This window comes from Papio anubis, chromosome 5, assembly GCF_008728515.1.
Source record: "Papio anubis isolate 15944 chromosome 5, Panubis1.0, whole genome shotgun sequence".
NCBI lineage: Eukaryota > Metazoa > Chordata > Mammalia > Primates > Cercopithecidae > Papio > Papio anubis.
This window is the reverse complement of record NC_044980.1, coordinates 15,829,017-15,853,530: the sequence shown is the minus strand read 5'-3', so window position 1 is coordinate 15,853,530 and position 24,514 is coordinate 15,829,017. Positions and strand designations below refer to the sequence as shown.

The 24,514-nt window shown below is 39.0% G+C and overlaps 1 protein-coding gene and 1 long non-coding RNA gene across 5 annotated transcripts in view; one reads left to right on the top strand and one right to left on the bottom strand.

Moving 5' to 3' along the window:
- LOC116274873 overlaps window positions 1-24,514 on the bottom strand; it is a 70,822-nt gene that overhangs the window by 34,747 nt on the left and 11,561 nt on the right. The gene's annotated exons all lie outside the window — the stretch shown is intronic.
- RETREG1 (reticulophagy regulator 1) overlaps window positions 1-24,514 on the top strand; it is a 149,600-nt gene that overhangs the window by 120,232 nt on the left and 4,854 nt on the right. For all 3 annotated transcript variants that reach the window (XM_003899518.2, XM_017959451.3, XM_009208181.4), the window contains 4 exons: window positions 18,998-19,124; window positions 21,398-21,482; window positions 23,418-23,555; window positions 24,344-24,408. In XM_003899518.2, the coding sequence (XP_003899567.1) occupies window positions 18,998-19,124; window positions 21,398-21,482; window positions 23,418-23,555; window positions 24,344-24,408 (415 nt within the window). The remainder of the gene's footprint in view (window positions 1-18,997; window positions 19,125-21,397; window positions 21,483-23,417; window positions 23,556-24,343; window positions 24,409-24,514) is intronic.

Genomic DNA, 24,514 nt, shown 5'->3' with positions numbered 1-24,514 from the left:
ACCTGGATGTAGCAATGCATTGCAATTCATGTAGATCACAAAGTATCCTGAGGCAGAAGTTGGGCAACGGTGGTGTAGGGAATGTCCCAGCTGTCCTGGGAGAAGCCCATGGGCTCTGTGCATATGTCAAGAGGACAGTTGTGTTGCTCCACTTCATATGGACAAGCTCATCCTCTCATTAGGGAGATGGAAGAAATGACCATCTTAAAGGGAGGCTTCCATGGTCTTTCAGGCCAGGCCACAACCTCTGTCCTGCTTCAGCCTCATTTTTGCAGAGTTGGCCTGCCCTAGGTGTAATTGTTACCCGCTGGGTAAATACCATGGAGGGTATAAAAGATTGCTCTGTGGCCCTTAGTTGTGTCATTGGGGGCAGGGGGGAAATTACCAGACTGCAGATTCTTTACTTTGGAAGGGAGGATTGTGGTTGTGAGTGCCTGATATGGGAACAGTTGAGGGAAAGGATGGAAGCTGAGAATGTTCTCTCACTAGTAACAGTGATTTATGAAGGGTTGCTATGTCCTCAACATGCAAGTGTTTCACTGGTGAAGCCTGGCATTCCCAGAGGTGGGCAGACACCCACACAGGATGCTGGTGGTGGTGAATGAGTGTAACATGGTAATTACATCAGGAATGGCCTCCTTGCTAGCCATGTAAACAAAACAGAAGGAGCTGCGCACAAATAATACTCTGACTCAGGAAGTGACATCGCATGGTGATGGTTTGGTTGAATTGTAAGCAAGTGCTTCATTTTGAAAAGAAAACAAACCCATCTATCGGTGCAGAATCTTAATATGATACCTCTAAAAATTATAAACTCTATTTTAGATTAGGTAAGGGGGTTAAAAGTGTGTTTATGTTACTTAGAAATTACTAGTTTCTATTGCTTTGAACATTCTCTCCAGGAATCACAAATTATATGGCACATAATATGTTTCTGGAGTAGCTTATAACATTAGTGGTGGGTAACTTTTCCTCCAAAATGACTAGGGTAGCCTCCATGATTGAAGTAAACCGAACGTTAATTCTAAATACAGTCATGCGCCACATAAAGACATGGCCGCGTATATGACATTGGTTCCGTAAGATTACACTGGAGTGGAAAAGTCCCTGTTGCCTGGTGATGTCTTCATCATCCTGTCCCTGGGTAGGCCAAGGCTAATGTGTGTGTCTGTGTCTTAGTTTTTAACAAAAATGTTTAAAAAGTAAAAAAAAAAAAAAAAAAAAAAAAAAAATTAAAAATAGTAAAAAGCTTCTAAAACAAAGATAAAAAGAAAGAAAATGTTTTTGTACAGCTATACAATGTGTTTTAGGCTAAGCGTTATTACAAGAGTCAAAAACTTAAAAAAGTTAAAAAGTTTATTCAGTAAAAAAGTTACAGTAAGCTAAGGCAATTATGGAAGAAAAATTTAAAGAATTTAACTCAGTAAGTGTACAGCATTTGTAAAGTCTACAGTAGTGCACAGTAATGTCCTAGGCCTTCACATTCACTCATCACTCACTGACTCACCCAGAGAAAGTTCTAGTCCCACAAGCTCCATCCGTGGTAAGTACATTATATAGGTGCATCATTTTTTTTCTTTTTTTTTTTTTTGAGACAGGGTCTCGCTGTGTTGCCCAGGCTGGAGTGCATTGGCACGATCTTGGCTCACTGCAGCCTCGACCTCCTGGGCTCAAGTGATCCTCCTGCCTCGGCCTCCTGAGTAGCTGCAGCTACAGGCATGCACCACCATGCTGGCTAATCTTTGTATTTTTTGTAGAGATTGGGTTTTGCCATGTTGTCCAGGCTGGTCTTGAACTCTTGAACTCAAGCAATCCATCTGCCTCGACTTCCCAAAGTATTGGGATTATAGGCGTGAACTACTGTGCTGGCCCCATTTAAAAAAATCTTTTATTCTATATTTTTATTGTACCTTTTCTATGTTTAGATGCACAGATACTTACCATTGTGTTATAATTGCCTGCAGTATTCAGTACAGCAGTGTGCTGTACATGTTTGTAGCCTGGAAGCAATAGGCTATACCCTGTAGCCTCGGTGTGTAGTAGGCTATCCCATCCAGGTTTGTGTAAGTACACTCTGTGGTGTTCACACAGTGACAGAATAGCCTAATGATGCATTTCTTAGAACATATCCCCATTGGTAAATGATGCATGACTGTAGTCATAGTTTCTGCATTCTGAAATATTGTGAAAACTTCCTTTTGGAAGCATATTTGTTTGTGCTCAGGAAGGCTTTGAGATAGACTTTATTATAAAATGAATGCATAAAGAAATCATAAACCGCGAATGAATTGACTTGCTTGCTGAAACAAGAAGAGATTTGCTCAATAAACTAAGGTACAGCAAACATTGGCACTGATGATAAAGGAGGTAACTGATCATTCCTTTTTTTTGGGCACAGTTGAGGGGAAAATTGGAAGCTGTTGTGTCCCATAAGGCAAGTGTTGAGGGTTTGATGACTTCATTCTCTCATGCCAACTCCTATAAACTGGAAATGGTGCCTGAAGCTCTAATAGGATCATGAGGCCTTGTTGGGAATTTTCTGGAAAGAGTACTATGACACATTAGTGTGGTCTGCCATGCATGGCAATGGTGGAATGGTACATGCCTATCCTGAGATGAGGACAGAGGGTGATAATCCTTCTCTTTATTTAGATAAACTTTCAAAGACCTTATAAGTGGTCAGTGATGTTGATGGGACCTTGACTTTTATCCCCCCCACCCCTATTAGTTACCAATGTTGTGAAGCTTATGACCTTGGCAACTTTACCCAGGAAAATCTGAAGGTTAGGTGCCTCCCTGCTAAAGCCCAGGTTAACTGCTAGGCAGGGGCTATTTTAAGATCAGAGGAAAGCCTTTGTCATTGTAATACTTTACATGTCAAATCTGACATAGCAGCTTTGCCAGTAGTGTGACAAGAAATTGTGTGCATTTATTTCACTTATTGCTAGCCAAAGGAAAATTTTTCATCCAACTTCCATAGAAGAACTTGTTTCATCTGGAAGAGAATGGGCATTGGAGGCTGGTGGATTGAGGCTGGAAAGACTGGGTTCTGATCCTGGTTGCATCTTCTTGGCTGTGTCTGCTTTCTTATCTGGAAAATGGAGGCATTTTACCCACTTCGTCAGATTGTTGTGAGGATTAGAGATAATAATAAAGCTCCTAATGTCATGCCTAGCACTTGGTGTGTGCTCAATAAATGGGAGGTGCTATTAGAGTAGAAGCTCTCTTAATAGTTCCTAGTAGCTTGTGGAATTAGTGATTTTCATCACCTTTGTATAGCCATGTGTCTGAACCTATGACACCCTGAACTAGTAGATTCCTGTGCCTGGGCCCAAATCCACCCTGCAGCCTGATTTTTGTATATGAAGTTATTGGATCACAACCATGTTATTTCATTTTCATATTGTCTATGGCTGCCTTCTTGCTACAGTGGCAGAGTTGTATAGCCAACAAAGCCAAAAATACCTACTATCTGTCCCTTTACAGAAAATGTTTGCCTGCTCCTACTCTGTGTCTCATGGCTTCTACCATTTGAGTTGTGTGCTTGCTGAATCTGTTGTGTTTATTCTCAAATCTCTTTGTGCCCATTGTTTCCATTGTAATTGCATACAATTATGTAAACTGATGAAATAAGGGATCAAAAAGAGAATTGTTATGGCAGATTCTGTTGGTTGTTCCAAAATACCCAGCTTCCCTTTCTTTTCTGGGTAGTGGAATTCTAAGTTTCAGCTGGGTGGTGGCCACCAGCAATTGAACTATGTTTCCTAGACTTTCTTGCAAGTAGGCATGGCCATGTTTCTATGTTCCAGCCAGTGGGAGGAGAATGGAAGTTGCACAGGCAACTTGTAGGCCGTGACTTTAAAGAGAAAAGGGACTTATCTTGGCTTCTTTTTACCCCTTCCTGCTGGTGGCAGTGTGGATGGGGAAAGGTCCATGGGGTGGCAGTGTGATTTGACAGTGTCTGAGCAATGAGATGGAAAGGGCCTGGGTCTCCAACATTATGGATGTCCCATATCAGCCTGGGACCTCTATGCTCTGCTGTGACATAGGGGAGAAATGAACTCGTCTCTTATTTAGACCACTGTTGCTTTGACATTTGATATGATAGGAAAACCTATATTTTAATACATATAGCTGTTTATGAAAATTAAGTTAAATGCATTGGAGAGAGTAGGAGCAAGTTGCTAATGCTACTTTTTTTTTTTTTTTTTTTTAAAGTGTGGACAAAACTAAAAAGGTTTGTGGGGGTTGAGCAGAAAAGTTTAGAATGATCCTTTACTTGGATTTGACTTCTATCATTAAATTCTTGCTCCTTTTTTAAATAAATAAAACTAGAAACATGCCTAATACATCAGTTGTTTGAAGCCCTAAATCAATTGGCAATTTGATAACCCCCTGAGTCCCCACACCTAAGTGAAGATTTATTGGATTGAATCGAATACCACAGCGGTGGACTGCTAGGTTTGTTAGTCCCCAGTCAGCACTCAACTTATACCCTGAGTCTAAGAATATTCCTACTATCCCCCCCTTTTTTTTTTGAGACGGAGTCTTGCTCTGTCACCCAGACTGGGGTGCAGTGGCACGATCTTGGCTCACTGCAAGCTCTGCGTCCTGGTTTCATGCCATTCTCCTGCCTCAGCCTCCCAAGTAGCTGGGAGTACAGGCGCCTACCACCACACCCAGCTAATTTTTTGTATTTTTAGTAGAGACGAGGTTTCACCATTAGCCAGGATGGTCTTGATCTCCTGATCTCATGATCTGCCTGCCTCAGCCTCCCAAAGTGCTGGGATTACAGGTGTGAGCCACTGTGCCTGGGCATACCATCTCTTTTTAAAAAATTTTTGTCTTGTCACACCTGACTCAAATACTAGTCTCTCTTTAATATGCTTTGGAATTAATAACTAATCTATACCATTCTAGATAAGGGAAGGAGGATGCTATCTGATATTTAAAAAGTAGCTTGGAAGTGACCATTATTTGCAATATATAAGGATAGGTTATAATAGCCTTGTTAAGCCCCATGATGAAAATGAGAAAGGAAGATTTAATTACTGCCAGGTAATTAGGCCCTGACATGTAGCAGCAACCATTGTTTCTCATACATTTGCCTTTGCGTTTTAACCCCATTTTTGTTTCCAGTGAAATCAGAGATCCTTGCTTTGATTAAACACAGAATTTCTAGTTCTATATTTTACTGGCTTTGCTAAGGAAAGATAACATCAGTGAAGACTGCAGCCATAAGGATCTACAGATATTTCAAAGAGGGCCATGATCCAAAAAAGGTTAACATTCAGCTCCTTATTTTACAAGCAGAGAAACCCAGATTCCTCATGTGGATTAGTCAGACCCCCAAATGGCCTCCCAGTATCATCTGTGGTGGCCATGCTACTGTGATTTGTGTATTACTATAGCCCTACATTCTTTAGCATAAATGGTTACAAGAACATTAATTTCATTTGCTAATGAGTTGATTCATAACAGAATTCCGAGTTGATCCCTTCTGTTATATAGAAGGTATTTTTAATATATAGCAAGCAGTAGCTGCTGTGCTTCTTGTACAGCCTGCAGAACCGTAAGCCAGTTAAACCTCTTTTCTTTATAAATTATCCAGTCTCAGGTATTTCATAGCACTAAGCCATTCATGAGAAATCGGACCGTGTGATCCAATCACTTCCCACTAGGCCCCACCCCAAACACTGGGGATTACAATTCAACATGAGATTTGGGCAGGGACACAGATCCAAAGCATATCATTTGGCCCCTGGCTCCCCAAATCTCATGTCCTTCTCACATTTCAAAATACGATCATGCTTCCAAATAGTCTCCCCAAAACCTTAACTTATTCCAGCATTAACTCAAAATTCAAAAGTACAGAGTTCCACCTGAGACAAGGTTAGTCCCTTACCCCCATGAGCCTGTAAAATAAAAAACAAGTTAGTTACTTCCAAGATACAATGGGGTACAGGCATTGGGTAAATATTCCTGTTCCAAATGGGAGAAATTGGTCAAAACTAAGGAGGCAAAAAGTCCCATGCAAGTTTGAAACCTGGCTGGTCAGTCATTAAATCTTAAAGCTCCAAAATAATCTCCTTTGACTCTCTGTGACATATGCAGGGCACACTTGTGTGAAGGATGGGTTCCCAAGTCCTTGGGCATCTCTGCCCTGTGGCTTTCCAGGGTTCAGCCCCTGCAGCTGCTCTCATGGACTGGTGCTGAGTGCCTGTGACTTTTCCAGCCTGAGGGTGCAAGCTGCTGGTAGACTTACCATTCTGGAGTCTGGAGAATGGTAGCCCTCTTCTCACAGCTGCACTAGGCAGTGCCCCAGTGGGGACTTCATATGGGGGCTCCAACCATATATTTCTCCTCTCCATTGCCTTAGTAGAGATTCTCCTTGAGGGTGCCACCCTTGCAGCAGGCCTCTGCCTGAACACCCAGGCTTTTCCATACATCCTCTGAAATCCAGGCAGAAGCTGCCAAGCCTCAACTCTTGCACTCTGTGCACCTACAGGCTTAACACCACATGGAAGCCACCAAGGCTTATGGCTTGCACCCTCTGAAGCAGCAGCCCAAGCTGTACCTGGGCCTCTTTGAGCCATAGTTGGAACCGGAATGACTGGGATGTAGGGAGCAGTGTCCCAAGGCTGTTCAGGGCAGAGGTGGCCTGGGCCTGGCCCACAAAAACCATTCTGTCCTCCTAGGCCTCTGGGCCTGTGATGGGAGGGGTTGCTAGATGGTCTTTGAAATGCATTTCACAATGGGGCTTTTTCCCTGTTGACTTGGCTATTTGTACTTGGCTCCTTTTTACTTCTGCAAATATCTGCAGCCTGCTTGAATTCCTCCCCTAAAAAATGGGCTTTTCTTTTCTACCACATGGCCAGGCTGTAAATTTTTCAAACTTTTTTGGTCTGTTTTCCTTTTAAATGTAAGTTCCAGTTACACATCATTTCTTTGCTCACACATATGAGCATTAGTTTTTAGAAGCAGCCAGGCTGAATCTTGAACGCCTTGCTGCTTAGAAATTTCTTTCACCAGATACCCTAAATCATCACTCTTAAGTTCAGAGTTTCACAGGGCAGGGACACAATGCAGCCAGTTGCCTTGCTTAAGGCATAGTAAAAGTGACCTTTGCTCCAGTTCCCAGTAAGATCCTCATTTCCACCTGAGACTTCATCAGCCTGGTCTTCACTTTCCATATCGCTACCAGCATAGCAATACAAATGGCTACAACCATTCAAGTCTCCAGGATGTTCCAAATTTTCCTTCATCTCTCTGTCTTCTTTTGAGCTCTCCAAACTCTTGCAACTTCTGCCTATTACCCAGTCTCAAAGCTGCTTCCACATTTTCAGATATCTTTGTAGCAATGCCCCCACTCTTTGGTACCAATTTTCTGTATTAGTCTGTTCTTTCACTGCTATAAAGAAATATTGGAGACTGCGTAATCTGTAAGGAAAAGAATTTTAATTGGCTCATGGTTCTGTAGGCTCTACAGGAAGCATAGCGGCTTCTGCTTCTGGGGAGGCCTAAGGAACCTTCCAATCATGGCAGAAGGCAAAGAGGAAGCAAGGCACGTCTTACATGGCCAGAGCAGGAGTAAGAGAGAGAGGGGGTAGGTGCCACACACTTTTTAAACAACCAGATCTCTTGAGAACTCACCGTCATGAGCACAGCACCAAGGGGATGGTACTAAACCATTTATGAGAGTCTGTCCCCTGATTCGATCACCTCCCACCAGGCCCCACTTCCAACACTTGGGACTACAATTCAACATGAGATTTCGTGGAGACACAGATTCAAACCATATCATTAACTTTCTACCATTTCTTGTTTGTGTCATCTGTAATCCCAAGTTCATACCCATACCCATCTTCCCTGCATACTGTTGTTGAATATTATATTTATTAATTTACCATTAATACATGTACTATTTACATAATAGCTTATTCTCAAAATCTGCTATTGAGAGAGACTAAGGGCAAGTTTAGCAAGCATTGTCATTTTTTTCTGTTGACTGATAAGGGTCTGATTCTCTTAGTAAGAGTGTATTCCTTTAAAAGCCTCTGATTATTTATGTGAAGATAAATGAGATATACTCTTTAAAGGACTAAGTTTGGAACAAGACCTAACTAAACAGCCCTTGACTTGACTGAATATCTCATCTTGACTGAATATATCCATGTGCTGCGATAGTCACTGCAGGTTTGCTATCTTCCAGGTTATTGCTTTTTATTACAAACGTTGATTCTCCAAACAAAAGTAAATTGAATTGGTCTTCATAATAAAAGCACTTTGGAGAAACTTGAGAATTCAGTGTTTGAGTTGTATATACCTGGTGCTCAGGCTCAGTGTGATGGGTACCATCTCTAAAAAGCAAAATTAGGAACGATATTGTTAATGACGTTTTTTTGTGCTGTAGGAAGCATATTTTTTAGTATCGTCACAGGTTTCATATAAGTAGGCCAAATGTTACAATACAGGGAAGGGACATTTACTTTTGACTCCAACTACAGTAAACCCTGGGTTGAAATTCATTGGAAATTGTGGGTCCTAAGTGGAATGCAAGAAAAGGCTTACATCTAAATTAGCAAACCTGCTTCACAATAACAGTTTTGTTTTCCCTGAGGAGTGTTTCTTGGCTATCTGATATTATCTGTCCTTCAGGAATAAAGTAGAAATATTTTCTGCCCTCGGGGACAGTGATTGAAGCAAATCTTGGCATTCACAAATGAAAGGGTGTTGAATCTCCTGCCGGTCTCAGGTAGGTGCTTGTCCTGAGCTAGTAATGGAGTTTGCATTACTCATGCCCTGGGCTTATGAAAGTCTAGTTATTAAAATTAAAAACGTTGAAAAATGACTTATACTTGGCATCTTGTTCATAGAAACTTGAATCTGTAATAAATACTGTAGTGGGTAGTTGAGTGTCAGCCTCCCAAATGATCTAGGTGGATTGGATGATTGATGATCACCTGGAGAAGTAGCAGTGCTCAGTTTGAGATGGGAGGTGGAAAGGGTCAATCGCAAAAGTAGGTAGCTGATCTCTGACTCGTTTTAAACTTGGTATAAAAAAGAGAGAGCCCCAAATAGAACACGAAGTTGCCCTGAGGAAGGTGGGGCTCTCTGGGCAGAAAGCTGCTCCAGGCAGAAAAAGCCGGCACTCACTGGCGCCTTCTGGTCCCTGGCCTTGGGAGGAGTTGCTCACGTGGCTTAATTGGCCTGAGAAAGTGAACGCTTCAAGTTGAGTGCTATGTAATTTCTTAATCTTGTGTTTGCTTTTTTTAATCCTCCAGTTGACACATCTTATTTGCTTTGTCATGGTTCTAATTCTGTGAGTGCTCATGCAGAGAAATATATCTGTTTGTATTTTGTTTCTCTGCCTACATACACTCACATGCAAGTGCCCACACACAGAGGAACATAATAAGTATCCACAGGATTAAAAAAAAATTCTAACACATTACACTAAGAAATGTTAAAATCTGTAACCAGATACTGACTGACCTTTCTAAGAAAAATTCAACAGGAATTAGCATCAACAGATGTCCACTACCAGTAGAGAGCATGAGGCCCTTAGTCACTAGCTGAGAATGAAGGATCTCCGAGCCAGAGCGTATTTATAGGTGTGATGGTTGCAGCAGCTGTTTGTCATGGTTGCCAGGTGACAAGTTATAACAAATCCCCCCCCTTTTTTTTAAGTTTGTCAATATGGAATGGCAACATAGCAAACTTTCTGAAAAATATTGTTTGGCTTCAACTTCCATTTCTTATAAATTAGAAATAAAATAATGAGTAGTGTGAAATAATGTAAACTTTCTGGAGGTATTATAACAGAAATTAAAACATCTTTGGAAATGATTACTGCACTATAAATTCATCAGGATGTGAAAAAGTTAAAACTTAACAAGAATAGTTGTGTGTGTGTGTGTGTGTGTGTGTGTGCGCGTGTGGATAACACTATCTGAAAATATTCTCCAGTGGGGTGCAGTTGTCCTACAAAAACTTGAAAAGCAAAACCAAAAAGGGAGTCATTTTTTCTCTGATATTCCATGTGAAGGTTGGATATTCATCGATCTTTCCATTCTGCCCTACTTATCAGGGCCCAGTCCTGTTCTCTACTGGCATCACAAATGCTGGTGGGCCACGTGGGAACAGTGTCCACAGGAGATACTGGTGGATCCAGGGATTCCCTAGTAACACATTAAGGCTCAAGTTTTGCCAGCAGAAATCTCATATGAAATACTGATTTCCAGTTCCAGAAAGTCTTGGAATATATGAACCAACCTTCCTTCCTTCCTTCCTTCCTCCCTCCCTTCCTTCCTCCCTCCCTCTCTTTTTTTTTTTTTTTAAAGTAGAGACGGGGTGTTGCCATGTTGACTAGGCTGGTCGTGAACTCTGGGGCTCAAGGGATCCTCCTGCCTTTGTCTCCCAAAGTGCTGGGATTACAGGTGTGAGCCACTGTGCCTGGCCCGTATTTCCTAATTAGCTAATTTTGAAGGTATTTTAACTGCCTATTTGCACAAAAGAACAAACAAAACTCTTTCATATAGATGACAGTTGTTTTCCAGATTTTTAATAGAACTTTTTGTCTATTGTTTTGTATATTTTTATACATATAAAGGAATGCATGCTAATTATCACCAACATGTAATGTATACAAACATTCAGATAAGTGAATGAAAAACATGGTGCCACTAAATAACCACTGTTAATTATTTTTGATATTTTCTTCTTTGGATGTTTACTGTTTATATTCATTCAATATTTTTATGTGCCTCATAGATGTCAAGCTCTGTTAGCTACTGAAGACAGAGCACTGACCAAGAATTCCTTTATGGAATTTAAAGTCTAATAGGGAGTCAGTGTTACAAATGTCATAAATAGCAATTGATAATTGCCACGAAAGAATGTTACCAGATACGACAGTTGTGGTCAGTAACCAGGAGATCTGCCATGTTTCAAGCCCTTTTCAGCCTCAGTTTTCTCTTGGGTAAAATGGAGATAACCCTACCTTGCAGGGTATTGTAATGGGGATGGGGTCATAGGAGGATCACGTGGAGGACATTGGGACAATGCAGGCAGAGTGCTTAACATAGTGCCTGGCACACAGGGAGAGCTCAGCAGATAGTTGCCATGGTTATGATTATTATGGGCACGTGTTGTAATTTAAGTTTCAGAAGTTGGATTCATGATTATGGAATCACTTTGTGGGTACTAATTTAGCAACAGCTGGAGGGGTTCAGAGAGAAAATAAGAATCTAGACGCCTTAGGACCAAGGAGTTTCACCTGGGAACCAAAGCCGCTTTTTAGCTATTTTGATTTCTATGTGTGTAGCTTGGCATTTAGGGATCCATAATCCTGCCCGGGGCACTGCCCTAATGTGCTTTCCTACTTATCTTTGCAGTAGTCCCCAGGTTCCAATCCAGAGAGTGTTTTTTCTGTATCTCACCCCACATTAGGTGCATTCCCAGTTCCATGTATTACTTCCCTATTCCATTGTGTGTTCATTCTGTGACCTTGGACACTATTGCTGATGTATCTGGGCCTCAACTTCCTCAATCTGTTGAACAGGAATAATGAACAGTAAATCACTCACAGGTTGGTTCTAAGGATTGAACAAGACAGTAAGTTTACAAGATGCTCTTCACTACCTGATCCCTGGGGAGTGTTAGCTATTCTTTTTTATGCTGCCTGTAACCCTCTTTAATTGTTAACAAACTGCCTTTGCTTGATTTATTATATAACCTAATTGCATCTTTCCTTTCTACTACAAATTGCCATCTAAATAAAACTGTTATAGTAATCTGTGTAATCTTATAACTCTTTTTTTATAGTTACGTTTATTCATAATTTAAAATATTTTAAACAATTTTCCATTGCTTCTACTGACACATGTGGCACTTTATTTTGTGTTACAAATGCCAGAAACCAGCTTAAGGCACAAGGGAATTGGCTGCAATCATGGGGGATGTCCATAGGTGGATTTGCTTTGCACCTTGCCTTTTGGGCCTAACAGGACCCAAGAACTCAAACCAGATTATCAGGATTCATTCATATTCTCTCCCTGCCTCGCATATATCCTTTTTCCCTTCCTCTCTTCTTCTGTCTACTCCAGGTTTCCTCTCTCTGGTTGGCAATTATCTCCTCAAATCTAAAGCTCAAGAAATACGTGAAAAGATTTTAGCTTTGATATATTAAAAATATAATTTTTTGCTTTCAAAAATAACTGGGTTGTAAAAACACTTTTAAGTTCATTAGTATATGCTAAAACATTGTCCTGTAAAATGTACAATAGTGAAAAGATCTTACATTTAACAAGTTCTCCTCATATATCCAATCCCCAACTTAGTTTTCAAATTCATGTCTCTCCAATAGCCCTAGATACAATTAAATGCCATTTTAAACATTTCATGTATCACGAGTGTGTGTGCTTTGAATCATTCTTGGGTCACATGTACACTTTAACTTATTGGTTACGGGCTGTGCCTTAGTCAACTCTCAGTCCCAGGGCCGGGAATGGTGACAGTTAATGTACATTCACTGCATATTTATTGAAATGAACAGAAGTTAAATGATAATGAGATGCTATTTCTTCTATGCCAAGATTCATTTTGTTGCAGCGTTATTTTTTCTAGTGCTGAAAGACACTATTGGTGAAAGAGATGAAACAGGCTGCTAGCACATGTTCTCTCTTACAGAATTACAATCTATTTTTAAAGAGCACAAGAGTGTCGTATTTCTTAGTCTTACAGAACCCCCTAATGGAGTATACTGTGTGCTGCATTCTGAAACTGCCGGCAGAGTGCATTAGAATTCCATTATGCAGGCATTAAACTACACAAAGACAAATCTTAGAATATTTAAACATTGTTTTGATAACTATATTTTTAAGGGAACAAAGGTACACAATAATTTAAACTGCTTCACATCCCAGTTTGACTGAGTTATTTGGTTCATAACAAAATTCACCACTTTGTATCCTACGGATGGTGGTTGAATCACTTAAAATCAGTTTGATCCCTTTAAGGTCTGTTTTTTTTTTTTTTTTTTTTTTTTTTTTGAGACAGAGTCTTGCTCTATTGCCCAGGCTGGAGTGCAGTGGCACTATCTCAGCTCACTGCAGCCTCCGCCTCCTAGGTTCAAGTGATTCTCCTGCCTCAGCCTCCTGAGTAGCTGGGACTACAGGTGCACACCATCATGCCTGGCTAATTTTTGTACTTTTAGTAGAGACAGGGTTTCACCATGTTGGCCAAGATGGTCTCGATCTCCTGACCTTGTGATCTGCCCACCTGGGCCTCCCAAAGTTCTGGCATTACAGGCGTGAGCCACCACACCTGGCCTAAGGTGTGCTTTTAAGACTTGTTAGGACCAGAGCTGCATTTAGTTTAGGACTGATTATTCTCTGCTACTGAGGCAGGACCCTTCTGAGTATTCCACCCATGTGTGTGAATTTTGAGGTTTTTCAGTCTAGTTGGTAGGACCAGGTGTCATTCTTGGCAAAAGATACCGTTCCTTCTAGTCCTTTCTGATGGCTCTTCCCTGGCCTCCGGGCTCCTCACACGCCTGTGCCAGCCAAGCCTCAGCTGAAGACTCCAGGAGTCCCCCACAACAGACCTCTCCCTTTGTCTCCTTCTGCACTGTGCTCTACTCTCCAGCACTGGGTCCTGCAAACTCTGGCCCCTGGGAGCGCCTTTTTGGAAACTCATCTGTGTCTCCTCAACTCAGGGAGTTGCCAGGTGTTACCTGGGTTGCTGCCTCTGCTCCCAGGCCAGGAAAACTCAAGGCAGAGAGCTGGGTGATCACATAACTCCCTTATTGGTTTATCATCCTAGGAGTCACTGTCCTTCCTTGCCTAATGCCCAGATTTTTGAAAATCGTTGTTCCATAGATTTTTTCTTTATTGCCTTTTGATTGTTACAGGTGGGTTGGGTATATCGGCTCCCTCTCACACCATCTTGCCGAGAAGCAGAAGTCTCCCTCTTCAATTCAATGTTACTTTATCAAGGATATTTCTCACAGTGACTCTTAGGGTAAGAAACACCTGCCTCAGCATCATCTGGGACACCTGTTAAAAGGCAGATTTCTGAGCCTCCCCCAGGCCTGCTCCATCTCTGTCTCTTCAGTAAGGCCCAGAAAGCTGCTGCTTAAACCGTGCCCTGGGTGTCTCACAACTACATCTTCAGGAACTGCACGAAGGGCTTATTTGGCCAGACCACGCAATGTGTATAACAAATTGTATTCTAATAGGGACAGGGAGGAAGAAAGAAGGGATGTTGGCTTGCAATTCTACTGAGAAGCCAAACCTCCTTTTTTTGTGGACAAAGTGAGGCTGCTTGTCCAAGGAGCCATCTTTCCATGTTTTGTTCCCTTAGAGTTTCACTGGCAGGTAAAACCAGAAATTCTTCAGCTGCTGAAAAAGCACTTTGCCCTGGCTTAGGGTTCCTTGATAAAGAATTGCTTGATTGCAGAATGGCCTTCATCAAAACGCCTGACTAGTTTTTAGTTAAGAAGGAAAACTCAACAAGATGGCATCTGCTGGGGCTTTTTTGGGGAATCGTTTACCGTTACAGATCCTTGAGCAAAGCCCATTTGAAAGATGGCATGGCCAAGTAGAGGCTGGGACTTGTAGTGACTTCTCCCTGGGAACTACTTGAACTGGACTGGCTATGAGGATGGAAAGTTGGGGATGATGGTCATCAGGGGGTGAGTCTTAAATGGTCTTTATCTTGTGGCTGGAGTGTGTGGTGAGTTCACTCCTTAGTGAAGGCAAGAGTGTGAGAGACAGCTGGAAGACTGGGGAGAGGGAGGGAAGATGTATAGAAAGATGAACCAAAGAACCTATTTCTCTTTGAACTTGGAAAGTACATGTTCTCTCTGAAGCTAAGGAGGAAATATTAATAAAGCTACTGGTAATGAATTTTCTCCCTTAGTTGAGCGTCAGTCACAGAAGACTTGTATTGTTTGGTTAGGAACTTAGTACAAACTCAAAATGTTTTGAAGCCTTAGGTATTTTCATCTCCTTTTATGTTAGTTGGGCCTTATGTTGCATGGTGATCAGTGCCAAGGATGGTGGGAAGACAGCCACACACCATGGAAAAGATCTGTTCCCCAAGCCTTGCCCAGCATTCACAGGAGATCTTTTTTTCTAGTTACGTGTTTTCCAAATAAGGCTCTCTAGGAAAACCTAGAGTTTCATTACGTAGCAACTCAGCGTGTGTATGTGTGTGTGTGCAGATGACACCTGTGTTAAACGTCAACCAAGCACTAAGCATAGATCTTGGTTTCTGCTGAGTATTTGGGTTCTGCACATGAAGTGCTCTGTTTTCCTGGAAAGGGTTGCTCCTGCATGATGGCACGTTGGTATTGGTCGATCACACCTCATCTCTTTTGATTCTAGGAAAGAGTGGGGAGGAACATGAAATGTTCCTTCTCGTTCTGAATTGCCACGTGGTCTCTTCAAAGAATGCCATTGAATGTATTCACCTTTAAAGAGGGCACACATTTTAAAGGATTAGAACTGTATTGGAAACCCAGAGTCCTGGCCTTGGGTCTTGGCTCTGCCTCACACTAGCTGCAAAAACTTGGATTTCACGTTCCTCACCTATAAAATAGGGGAATTTGAAAAGTTGACATCAAATGTCCCATCTCATGCCAAATTATCTAATTCCATATAACCTAAATTGAACTGTAGTGACATAAATTAATGGTAAACTCACTGGAAGACTATAGAAATGTGAGTTCCTACGGTACTCAGAATTAATCACTGGGCAATTTAAAACTATTATTAAACTCCCAGAGAGCATCTGTTTTTGGTCCAGAAGAAAAGATGTGGAGTGACATCTTTTCTTCACCCTGGAACTTACATTTTCTTTTTAAATCATATATATTTCCATTAAATTTTATTCAGCACAATCTGAACATTTATTTTTAATCTCAAACACTTATTACTCTTTACAAACCCATTTGGTTACATATTATTTTCAAGTTGTACACAGTGAAGTTCTCTTTTCTGTTTGTGATTATAAAAATTCAGTATCAATTATAATTTATTGTGCTAATAAAAATGTAAGTAATGATGAAATTTATTGTCCCAAAAAACGATTATGTGAGGCTTTTTAAAAGGGGAAAAATGTAATATAATTAAGAGTGTTTTCTTATGAGTATGGAAGATAGTCAAAGATTATTTTTTTCTTTCTTTCCAGCAAATAGTGTTTACCTATAGACACAGAGGAATAGTGCTACCAGCATTCAAGTTTTTGAAATAACAGTATTTTCCACATTTAGTGTAATGCAAGACACAAAGGGGAAACTTAATAACTTTTTATTGAATAAATGAATAAATTAATGGATAGATGGTGTCCACTTGAAGTCCACTGTGGAAAATAGATAAGACCCTTAAATGCAAAAGAGAGTTTTTAGTTATTTCATTGTAATCTCTATAAAACACCTTAAGTTAGATGAAGTCTTTGTTCTAACATTATCTCTATAGTGGCAATTTAATATTATACTAGGCTCTTTTACAATTTGGGGACATTTACTTAAGCAATAATAAAAAATATATAAACAAATATGGATATGGTGTCATTTCCAAGACGTGAATCCTAAAGATGATATTAGAACAAAGTTGCAGCATCTGTACAAAGTACCATTCATTCAAAAAAATATTTTTTTGTCCTCGCACAGTGGTTCATGCCTGTAATCCCAGCACTTTGGAAGGCCAAGGTGGGAGATTGTTTATTCCATCTTAATCTGTTCATTTATTCCATCTTAATCTTTAAAAGAAAATAACAAATCCTTCCATTATAGCTTTTCATTGATTTTTGTTAGAATTTTATTTGGCAAACAGTTTAAATGAATCTTAAATAGTTGTTCAGTATGCATAGAGAGCCTAAATTAAAATGTTTTCTGTCATCTTCATGGTCCCATTAAACTGAACAGTAGCCTAGCCTGTCTGTGCCAATTTGCAGCAAATCTATATTGTTCTGAGAAAACAGACTGCATTTTAATAACCTTGCATTTCCTTTGCCACAAAGCCTTTGCTCTCCGGTGCAAAATCTTTTCCCACTAAGCAGATATCTTGGCAAGATTTTGCCACATTTTTTTATATTTAATATTTTTATTTTTAAGACCACTTCAGTGTTGAGTGTGATGCATGGGCCAGCAACAAGCTTTCTCCCTGCCCTCATTTTCCACAGGAACCTCAGTGAGCTAAAAACTAGAAGCAATCACTCCATTTAACAGTCACCCCCCGATGACCACATTTAATATATTTTTTCTTTTTGTCTCTTTAGCTGGGAAGTTATCAGTTCCAAACCAGATGAAAGACCCAGGCTCAGCCACTGTATTACAGAATCATGGATGAATTTCAGCATATTTCTTCAAGAAATGTCTCTTTTTAAACAGCAGAGCCCTGGCAAGATTTTGCCACAGATATCTGCTTCTTAGCTATGCACTTAGTATTTTAATAGATGTGGAATCATGGGGTATGCAAACCTGGTGCCAGATATGGTCCCAGTGAAAATAGATTTGCTCAGTGATTCAAGAGTGGGTAGAGTTAATAGATGCATAAACCATGCCCAAAAGTTCATTTCTTATGACAGACAGGAAATCTACCTGTAGGAATAACATCAGCCAGGACAACTGGTAGCTCAGTGACTCTTCAGAGCATTAGTTGAGGTTGAAAGAACAAAGAGGAAGGAAAATGGTATACTTCCCCTTTTTAAAAAATACTATTGCACTCATTAAACTTGGATTAAAATTATTTTTATAAAAAGGAATTGTAATTTACAAATTGCTTTACTATTCAAAATACATTAAAAGTCACAGAATCTGTATGTACACAAGCTTCTGTATAGTTGAGCATCTAAGGGCGAAGGTAGTTTTGACTTGTCTTAGGGCTACTGGAGTTGAATCCAGAGATCAGCCTCACCGTAGTACTCTACCATAGCTCAGATGACAGTTCACTAACAATCCTTGTCTTCTGCTAGAAACTTAGCTGCTTTTGTTATTGCCATATCCATAGCTCTGTGGCAGTGCCTTCAACATGGTAGGCACTTATCTCTTAATAATCTCTTAAATGAATGAATTTGAGGATCCTTAACAGGGATCGTTTGAACTGGTATGTTTTTATGAGTTAGGATTGCAAGAGCAGGAATTAAGCTTTATGTCATTGTAATGTTAGGGAATGACGTGTATTTACATGTGTCTTCTTCCTGGAGTGATTGCTTCTAGTTTTTAGCTCACTGAGGTTCCTGTGGAAAATGAGGGCAGGGAGAAAGCTCTTTGCCGGCCCATGCATCACACTCAACACATTCTAGATGATGACTAGGAAAATGTACTCTGGAAAAATAGAGGATATTGTAAGATCCTTTTAACAATTTTCTATAGAGTTTTCCAACCATGGTACATGGTATGTATGTATGTATATGTGTATGTGTGTGTGTGTGTATATAATTTGTATATTTATTGAAAATACATTGTTGGTGCTTATTCTTAATATTATATGCTTAATTCCAAGGTTTCTCTAACAAGTTCCTACAAGGCCTTCCATGACCAGTCTCCTCCTACCTCTCCAGCTTCACATGTTCTTCTTCTGGTTGACTTTGCTGGAGCCATGTTGAGACTCAATAGGATAGCACATTTAAGCTCCTTCCCACTCCAGGGCCTCTGCATATACTGCATGTTGTTCTATCTGGAACCCTATGATTAAACTGCTGATCCATCTCATATTTGAGTTTAAAAATGACTCTTCATTAAGGACGTCCCTAAGCCTCACCCTGTTCTCCCTTAGTGTTTCCCTGGTTGTAAATAGACAATTAGATAGCTAATTGTTTCTTTTGGCATGAGTTTCCTGAAGCAAGTGTCTGGTTAGTTCACTTCTGAATTCACAGGGCTTTTCCGGAGGGCGTGGCCAACAGTAGATGCTCAATAAATATTTGCCAAAGCCATAAATGTTGAACGAATCACCTAAAGTTCGGTAATATTTTTTTCTTTTTGTCTCTTTAGCTGGGAAGTTATCAATTCCAAACCAGATGAAAGACCCAGGCTTAGCCACTGTATTGCAGAATCATGGATGAATTTCAGCCTATTTCTTCAAGAAATGTCTCTTTTTAAACAGCAGAGCCCTGGCAAGGCAAGTTTTCCAGTAAAGGAGTATGTTTTAAAATGTTCAGTTACTTGGAAACAAATGAACTAACCTATTTTATCAGCTTGTCAGATTTCTCCAATTTTAAATGTAATATACTAAGAACATATGCCATAAAAGCTGGCATCAGCAAGGTTCAGAACTGAATGTGTGAACACGAGATAATCCTCAGCCTCACATTTTGAAATTGGATTGGTTTTACATTTTATACATATTTATCTAGCTCATTAGCTAAAATGAATGGTGATTGGTCTTATCAGCAAGACTAGGGAGAAAACAAAGTCTTAAGAATTTCAGTTATCGTATTTAGCCTGGTGCTGAAGTCAAAGGGAGATGAAATGAATACATAGTTCTTTGACTGTGCTTTTGAAGATAACTGAATCTTATTTTCAAGCTAAAAAGTGGAGGTTCTTGTATGATTTATTTATTTAAGAAAGAAAACTTTTGGCAAAAACGTAGTGATTATATAAACAAAATGAGTATTTTTCCAATTAAGATAAAACCCATGAGGGGAAGTGTCTTACATGGTTGGAAAGGGATTACATGGAGTGGCGCACATATTTGCATTATTTTATGTGTAGAGGCAGCTTTAATTCTGATCGACTGTCTTGATAGCTTGGGTGAGATACAGAACCATCAATAGACCTTTTCTATTCCAGTGTTGCTTTCAAGTTTCTTGAATATCCACCCGTGGATAGAATGAAGAGCTAGTAATGTCAGCATTGAAAATCTCTGTCTTTGTACCTTGTATAGTATGCAATATTATAACTTCAATAGTATTAAATAATAGAACTATGCTTGGAGACTTTTTGAGTGTATTAAAGTGGCAGTATTGCATTTGGATGCATTTTTTTATTCATTGAAGCCTTTTTTATTTTATTTTATTTTTTATTTTTTTTAAAGCATCGATACCTGTATTTGGGGAATGATGTACTGTTGATGTTGATTTTACTGAAGTGATTAAATGTATTTTTGGAAGATTCTAAACTTCAAACTTCTGCACTGGGTTGCATTAATGTGCCCCAAGTCAATTAGCTTAAAATGATGATGCTGCAAATGTAGGGCATAATATGAAATCCCTTTGAAAAACTAAATTCTCGATATAGTAATACTTTTCTTGGCTTATCTGTTACTTTGACTTTATGGCCTTTCCATTTCATTTATAGAATTTCAAATTCTTTCCAGGGCCCTTGCTGTTTTAGAAACAGGTCTTAGTTTTGTTCCGCAATTCATCTAATCTGCTTTTGACTAGTTAATTTATTAACTCTGTACTAAAGAATGAAAAATCAAAATCAAACTTAGATTTAGACCCCTTTGCTCTTTATCATCATCAGTTATTGGTCAGAGGTATGTATTCCTTCCTCTTGTGTCTTTTAGAAACTCCCTGAATGAATTTCCTTTGCTTGCTTTTCAGTTTAATTTACTATCACTGTTTAAAGATGATGTAAAAATGTAAGACAGTTTAAGACTGGCGTGTGAAAAATCAGGTGAAGACTTTATGGGAAAATTTTTCTGCCTTGATGTTCCTAAAGGGAATTAAGGATATTTTCTGATTGTTTTAAAATTTCTTAAAACAATCAAGATTTTTTTAACCATAAATGACAGAAGGAAAATAAACATGTCACTGTAGGAGTTTCATTTAAATGGCAGTTTGTTTCTAAGTGACTTAGAAGTGGGGTCAATTTGAGCAGTATATATGGTTAGGAAAGATGATAGTGATGGCCATAAATTTATCCTGTCAGCTTAGCAGCTATACATTACATTAGATTTGTGTAAATTACGTTAGATTTGTATAGATACCTCTAATTTCTGTAACATGTTTTGCTGTGTTTTTATGAATTTCAGTGGGCTTATAGTGGTAGTTTGAACTTTCAGATGTAGTTATCAGGCCGCATTAATTTCCTTAAATGAGTGAAGTAGAAGTTGTTTCTGGGGACATAATAGTTTTTTGTTCTCTTGCACCTGGCAGTAATATAGCCACAGGCATGAGTAATGGGAGTTGTCACTCTCTGTGCCAGAAATTAGCTCCTGTGTCCTCAAAATAATTATTACCAAGTGCTGAAATGGACTAAGGCTGGTTGAATGCAGCAGTCATTAGTCAGCCCTTAGTGCAAAACAATGCTCTTTGGGAAAAAATCTGTAATAACCGGATAGGTCACTTATACTGGTCACTTATAGATTTACAATTGTGTGTGTATCCTGTGCTCCAAAATATCTTGGTGTTATGTATAACTATCCCATGTTATTTCTGTTATTTCCAGTTTTGTCTCCTGGTCTGTAGTGTGTGCACATTTTTTACGATCTTGGGAAGTTACATTCCTGGGGTTATACTCAGCTATCTACTGTGTAAGTATAGTAGACCATGTGGCTAATTTTTGTGATGCATATGGTATCACTTTATGGTCAACAGACCTGTAGTTTGAAGAAGGGGGATGAGTTCTTAACTATAATACAAGTTGATTATTCTTTACTCTCCTGCTGTACAAAGTTTCTCCATTTTCCTAGAGCCATGTCTCTATTTTAAAATTGGAAGAATAGCTGCAAAAGGCAGAATTATAAGTTAATAATTTTATGTTAAATTTTGTCAGTAAAACTATAAATAAAGCTGCATGCCCCACCTCCCAAAAACACACCAACACCTTTGCCTTCGTGCATGTTCTTTGGCTCAAAAAAATAATTAAAACCACAATGAAATACCATTGCATCCCTACCAGAATGGCTAAAATTAAAAATACTGACCATATCAAGTATTAGGAGGGATGCAGAGGAAGTGGAATTCTCACATACTGTTGCGGGGTAGGTAGAATGTTAAAATCACTTTGGATAACAGTTTGGCAGTTTCTTAAAAACTACTACATGACAAAGCCATCCCACAACTAGGTACCTACCCAAGAGAAATGAAAGTACAAAGACACAAATGTTCATAACAGATTTATTTGTAGTAGCCCAAAGCAGAATATAATCCATACATCCATCAATAGGATGAATGGGTAAACAAACTGTGGTATATCCATATAATGGATTACTACTTAGCACTAAAAACTGATACATACAACACTAAAGATGAATCTCAAAATAATTAGACGGAGTAGAAGAAGCCAGATGAAAGAGTATGATTCCATTTATATATTATCCTAGAAAATTCAAACAATCTAGTAACAAAGCAGATCAGTGGTTGCCTGGGGATGAGGTGGGTGGGGACAGGGAGAAGAGGTAGGAGACTGGAGGGACGGATGAATAAAAACATGAGAAAACTTCTGGGGGTGGTAGACATGTTCATTATCTTGATTATGGTGATGGCTTCTTAGTTGTATCCATGTCAAAATTTATCAAATTGTACACTTTAAATACATGTATTTTATTATACATCAATGATCACTCAAAAATGTTATTAAAATGTATGGATTTTCTCCTTTACCTGAAAACTATGATCTGGCACTGCTACCTTTCGATGGGGCAGGCACTCTCCACTTAACATACCCTCATATTTTCCAATTTTTCTTACAATGGATTTTAAAATTTACATACAATTTCTTGGCCTCTAGAGACATTTGAGTTTGTAGCTCCTATTTTAAAAATATAATATAGGATACTTCCTAAAAAGAACAAAGAAATAAATATTAGGAATACAGTACTTAGAGTGTGGCAATCTTTGCTTCTTTTTGTATTCTTAATGCATAATGCAAATGGCAAATGGTCAGAGCTCAAATCCATTCTCCCCAAAAGAACTCATATATAACATTAGCCTCATCATTACATTGTTTAGCAGGTAAAGGAGAAGAGGACTGGGGAATGAAAGAATAATTTGGGCAAGGCATTATTCAGATGGTTTGCATTGATCTCATTTATACTTCACAGCAACCCCAAAGAAATAAGGTTATTAGCCTAATATTATTGATGAGAGGCTAATAACTTTCCCATGGTGAAATGGCGTTGAATAAATACAGTTAAACCAGGACTGTTGTTTGGAAGGCATGTAATTTTTCTATAAATTTTGAGAGTAAAAGGATTGAAAGGAGAGAGTTGATCTAATTGCACCTGAAAACAATGACTGTGAGCATTGTGTGTGCGTGGGTATGCGTGTGTGTGTGTGGGTGGTGGTAGAAAATGTTTACCTTACAGAAAAATAATAGAAATTATGAACTTATTTCACAGAGGCATTTCCCTTAAAAAAAAACTTAAGTTTTTCAGTAAAAAAATGTAGTATTTTGTGAAATACTGAAATGTATGTAGCCTTTTGAAAGGAAAGGCATTTTACTTCTACCCTCTTTCTTCTTTCAGTACTGTGTGCATTTTTGTGTCCATTGTTTAAATGTAATGATATTGGACAAAAAATATACAGTAAAATTAAGTCAGTTCTGCTGAAACTGGATTTTGGAATTGGAGAATATATTAATCAGAAGAAACGTGAGAGATCTGGTAGGTAAAGTTTATATTTTAGATTCTATGCATGAAATGAGACATTAGTGAGCTATTTTTAGGCAATTCCTTTAATACATTTGAGGATACTTTTAGCTTTTTACTAAGTATTATTATAGAAGCTAATCGCCCTCAAAGTTAAACATATCCTTTTCCTATTTAGGCTTTCCTTCTTTTCTCAAATATACAATGAAAGAAATTGATTTTTTAATCTACACTGTCAGGGGAGAAAGAAAAGGCAACACTTTTTATTGTGCTACTTATGATTTACTTAGTTTTATTTTGGGTTGGACTATCACAAATACAAAATTACACAAGCAGTGCTAGGAGTGTGGAAGTTGTGTAAGAAGGGATTGAAAAAACAGGGGAAGGGAAAGAAAATACAGGAAAAGCCAATATAATCATCTTTTACTTTTTAACTTGGCTTGAGACCTTATAGGTTCTAAAACTAGAATGTATCGGAGTCACGTGGAGGGCTTATTACAGGATGAGTTGCTAGGCCCCAGCCCAAAGTTTCTGATGCAGTAGGTCTAGGGTAGGACCTGAGAATCTGCATTTCTAAAAAGTTCCCAGGGAGGATGCTTTTGCTGTTTCAGGGACAATATTAAGAGAACCACTAATGTGGATCATTTCCTTTGCAAATATGTGAAGCTTGTTATGTGTAAACATTTAATGATATGGAGGTATTTGAGAATATGAGAAATGTGGGGTAAGAATACATAATGAAATAAATGCACTATATCTGAGTTGGCTAGGAAACTGAAAGCTTCCAAATTTTTTCTCAACAGAAGCAGATAAAGAAAAAAGTCACAAAGATGACAGTGAATTAGACTTTTCAGCTCTTTGTCCTAAGGTATTTTTTGTTTAGTTTTCAGTTTGTTCCTGTGTGGTTTGACTGTAAATGTATTTACATATATAAAGCTGAATGATCTTCCTAATAAACCCATATTTCTGTAAGA